The sequence below is a fragment of the Limulus polyphemus genome, unplaced genomic scaffold, assembly GCF_000517525.1.
Source record: "Limulus polyphemus unplaced genomic scaffold, Limulus_polyphemus-2.1.2 Scaffold10726, whole genome shotgun sequence".
Taxonomy (NCBI): domain Eukaryota; kingdom Metazoa; phylum Arthropoda; class Merostomata; order Xiphosura; family Limulidae; genus Limulus; species Limulus polyphemus.
Window position 1 is genome coordinate 8,357 of NW_013676336.1, and position 4,556 is coordinate 12,912.

Sequence of the window (4,556 nt, forward strand, 5' to 3'; positions counted from 1 at the left end):
GCAAGGTTTTGAAAATTCAGGGGGTGTTTAAACGTTAGGTTACCAGTGGGATAGTCGGGTTATTCAGGGGGTGTTTAAACGTTAGGTTACCAGTGGGATAGTTGGGTTATTCAGGGGGTATTTAAACGTTAGGTTACCAGTGGGATAGTCGGGTCATTCAGGGGGTGTTTAAACTTTAGGTTACCAGTGGGATAGCCGGGTTATTGAGGTGGTGTTTGTGTTTAACTTTACATTATCAATGTTTCAAGTCATTTCAGTGCACGTTTCACTGAGTGTTTCAAGTCACTGCAGTGCACGTTTCACTGAGTGTTTCAAGTCACTGCAGTGCACGTTTCACTGAGTGTTTCAAGTCACTGCAGTGCACGTTTCACTGAGTGTTTCAAGTCACTGCAGTACAAGTTTGTGTATTTGACCCAATAGACAGTAGATGTAATAACATTTATGTAAAGTCCAAAAGATGAACTATAGAATCATCTCACCTAATTCCTTCAGGCATGGTTATACATTTCTTTGAATCACCATCAATGCCAGATACAAGAGCAAAGTCTGGTTCAAAACTACGAGATGTAAATAGTTTCTCCAAGAAGGAATTCAGAAGTCTCTGAAAAAATAAGATGATTACAGAATACAATTTGTTCAAAGAATTGCAACAAAAGATCATGTCAAGTTCTTTCTATTCTAAAACAGAGGAAAATTTAGTGAAATTAATGCCCAAAACTATGAAATTATTTGCTATTAGCAATACTTCTATATGTACTATCAAAACTTCAAAGTGATATACATGTGTCTATTTTGAACAACAAAATATTTTCTTCCTTAAATATATTGCAACTAGTTTCATAACACAACATTATTTAAAATAATTTTAAAAAAAAATCAAACTCACAAAGAACAAATACACTGTAATTATATAAGTTTAATTAAATATAATGCTCTGTGAGAAAGTGGAACAATGTAATTTATTTAAGAGAATACATTGTTTCACTGGAAGATATAACATTTAAAAAATTAAACATTTTAAAATAATTCAACTGACATTAATTTCAGTACATGTGATGTACATTGCTGTAATAAATATTTGTTTCAGTACACACACAATGCTAGAAATTATATAAAGGCACAGTATTTCCCATTTCTGTAACGTTAGAGAATACTGCAACAATAGTACAGCATTTAATGAAGCACAAAAGGGAGAAAAGGAGTATTTTGAAATTTTAAAAGTAGAGAGTGACTACTACTTTATTAAATATGCATATCTTCCGTGTTCTCTACACGCTTCATCTCCGCACACGTAACCGTGTTCTCTACACGCTTCATCTAGAACATGGTTACGTGTGTGGAGAATTAAGCGTGTAGAGAACACGGTTACGTGTGTGGAGAATTAAGCGTGTAGAGAACACGGTTACGTGTGAGGAGATGAAGCGTGTAGAGAACACTGTTTACGTGTGCGGAGATGAAGCGTGTAGAGAACACTGTTTACGTGTGCGGAGATGAAGCGTGTAGAGAACACTGGTTACGTGTGCGGAGATGAAGCGTGTAGAGAACACGGTTACGTGTGCGGAGATTAAGCGTGTAGAGAACACGGTTACGTGTGCGGAGATTAAGCGTGTAGAGAACACGGTTACGTGTGCGGCGATGTCAACTGTTTGTAATTGTTTTGTTCACAGGTGGGTAATGTTGAAGAATGTCCATCTTGCACCTCAGTGGCTTGTACAGCTAGAGAAGAAGCTTCACACACTGCAGCCCCACCCAGCTTTCCGTCTATTTTTGACACTGGAGATCCATCCCAAGATTCCTGTCAACCTTCTTCGAGCAGGTAGAGTTTTTGTGTTTGAGCCTCCACCAGGCATCAAGGCTAACCTGTTACGAACATTCAGCCAGGTTCCTGCTCAGCGTATGATGAAGGTGAGATATTTTCTTTTGTTCTTTTTTTACAGGTGAACAGTTTAGGTCACTTTATCTCCGAATTTCTTTTTAAATTCAGGCCTTTTATTTTCCTAAAGATTCAATGGTTATTTTTATTAAACAAATCTATTTTTTATTCATGTTACATTTGAGATTAAGGTTATTTAGGAAATGGAAGATTTTATCTCAAGTTTTTTATTGGTTCTTTGACTTCTTTATTGTTTTGCACACTACACACGTGAACACAAGCACAAATAAATCTTGCAAGTTACAGAGGTATTAAATTCAAACACAGCATTAGCTACCCAAGATTTATTAATACTATAAATAAGTGACCTTATAACACCAAAATGTTGTTTTTAGTTAATTAGACATTCAACGTTTCGGTTTACAGCTTCTTCAGGAACGTTCACTATAACACAAACCAAAACTGACAGTACAAAGTTTTAAATTGTTTAAAGCTTTGTACTGTCAGTTTCAGTCTGTGTTTTATTGAAAGCTCCTGAAGAAGCTGTAAAACAAAACGTTGAGTGTCAAATTAAATAAAAACAACATATTGGTGTTATAAGGTCATTTATTTCTAGTGTTAATAGGTCCTCTTATCATCAACATGCACTACAGGGATTAAGTAATGTGCTACTCAAGATTGTTTAATGATAGATATTGAATTATTTACTTTTTAGTGAAATATAGCTCCACTTTGTAAAAGCTCAAGTTTTGAACTTTTGTAATCACTTTTATCGATGTGTGGTGTCGTCTTATTCAAACTAGGAAGTATAACTAACTTAGTCTGTATCAAATATGGTGGTTTGAAACTGGGACTGTAAGTAAACCAGATAGCATTTTTGAAATTTAACTTTTTAATGAAAATCTAACAGAAAATATCTTTAAATATACCTCTTTTCAGCTGTCAGAGAGAGATTGTACATAGTTAGATAGAATTTGTCCATTATTATCACATTATTGTAAAGCATGGAAGATATCATTTGTAAAAAAATCAAAATTACTTAATTTGTTGTTAACTAACTAATATAAATGTATTTTTCATCTGATTGTTCCAGGCTCCTGGAGAACGAGCCAGACTCTACTTCCTTCTTGCTTGGTTCCATGCTATTGTTCAAGAAAGGCTTCGTTATTCACCCCTAGGTTGGGCTAAGCACTATGAATTTAACGAGTCTGACTTAAGAGTGGCTTGTGATACCCTGGATACCTGGATCGAAACTGTTGCAATGGTAAGACATGTTACTCATTTATCAATAGAGTAGTAAAAGTAACTTGTATTTATCAATAGAACTTTGAAGCTTAATTGTTAATCTAAATATATAGTAATCTGCTTGTCACCTTGTACGGTTTCTACCAATGGTTAGATCACCATGATACTTGAATTTTAAAATCAGGTTCATGAGAAATATATAAAAGCTAAAAAAAAAGGTTTTTGTTTGATTTGAAAATATACTACCGAAACTTCTTCAGTAGTTTTGTATATTAGTGAAAAATAAGTTTCATATTCAAATTCATAGAATTAAACATTTCCCTTCACTGGTAAATGGTGTATGAGGACGCTTTTTTCTTACGAGAAACCTTGGGCACTAAACATTTATTCTATTTTAATGGGAACATAAGAAATGGTTTTACTTATGAAACATTGAACTTGTTGGGATGTATTATACATATATTATTATTAAATAATTGTCTTTATTACCATTTTACGTAATATACGAGTTAATGGTTAGAACGACGAATTTTATGATATTTTGTTATGAATTTTATGACATCTTGGTAGCTGATGAAAAGTCTGGTTCAGTTTCTGTACATAAGATGCCTGTCATGATATATATAGTACTAGTTAACATGAATAAATAAATAAACTAGCTTGATGACTTTGTGTTTCTTTATACAAAATTAATTAATTCTTTATAATTTCAGATTTTGTAATGTTAAGGTGTGTGTCAGTGACTGATCTGTTAGAAGTACATTTCGTGTTTAGAAGTTGTGCGACTTTTATTGTTGTTTTTTGTTTAGGGGCGTGCCAATTTGCCCCCAGAAAAAGTTCCATGGAATGCACTATGCACTCTCTTTGGCCAATGTATCTATGGTGGGAAAATTGACAATGATTTTGATCAGGTAACGATCTCTGTAAATTTTAGCATCAACTTGGGCTTTGGCTCTTACAACTGAAACTAAATATCTTGTTTAATAGGTAAATTTACCTTTTTTTCCAGAGTTAAAGTAAGAAATGTAGGTTTTTATAAGATTGACCAGGAGAAGTATGTAGTTATCATTTCTGCTGGGTGAATATGAAACACATTATAGATGTTCCAGTTTCAATTAGCATACTTTAATGACCAATTATAAACAATCATTGTTGCTTTCCATTGATGAGAGAATATAAAAGTATCTGAAATTTCTTATTAATGTTATTGTATTTCCATGTACTCTCCAACTCTATAAGAGTTACTAAAGATAACTGTGTTACGCTTTCAAATTACTACGATATGGAAAAGTGCATCAGATTGAACAACTTTTTAGATGGTTACGTATGTGGAGATTAAGCATGTAAAGAACACGGTTTACGTGTGTGGAGAATTAAGCGTGTAGAGAACACGGTTACGTGTGTGGAACTTGCAAGATGGACATTCTTCAACATTACC

The 4,556-nt window shown here is 33.7% G+C and overlaps 1 protein-coding gene across 1 annotated transcript in view; it reads left to right on the forward strand.

Moving 5' to 3' along the window:
* Nucleotides 1-4,556, forward strand: part of LOC106476495 (dynein heavy chain, cytoplasmic-like) — a 16,753-nt gene that overhangs the window by 7,744 nt on the left and 4,453 nt on the right. The window contains exons 10-12 of the mRNA XM_022380350.1: nt 1,528-1,905; nt 2,967-3,137; nt 3,928-4,069. Coding sequence (XP_022236058.1) covers nt 1,528-1,905; nt 2,967-3,137; nt 3,928-4,069 — 691 coding nt within the window. The remainder of the gene's footprint in view (nt 1-1,527; nt 1,906-2,966; nt 3,138-3,927; nt 4,070-4,556) is intronic.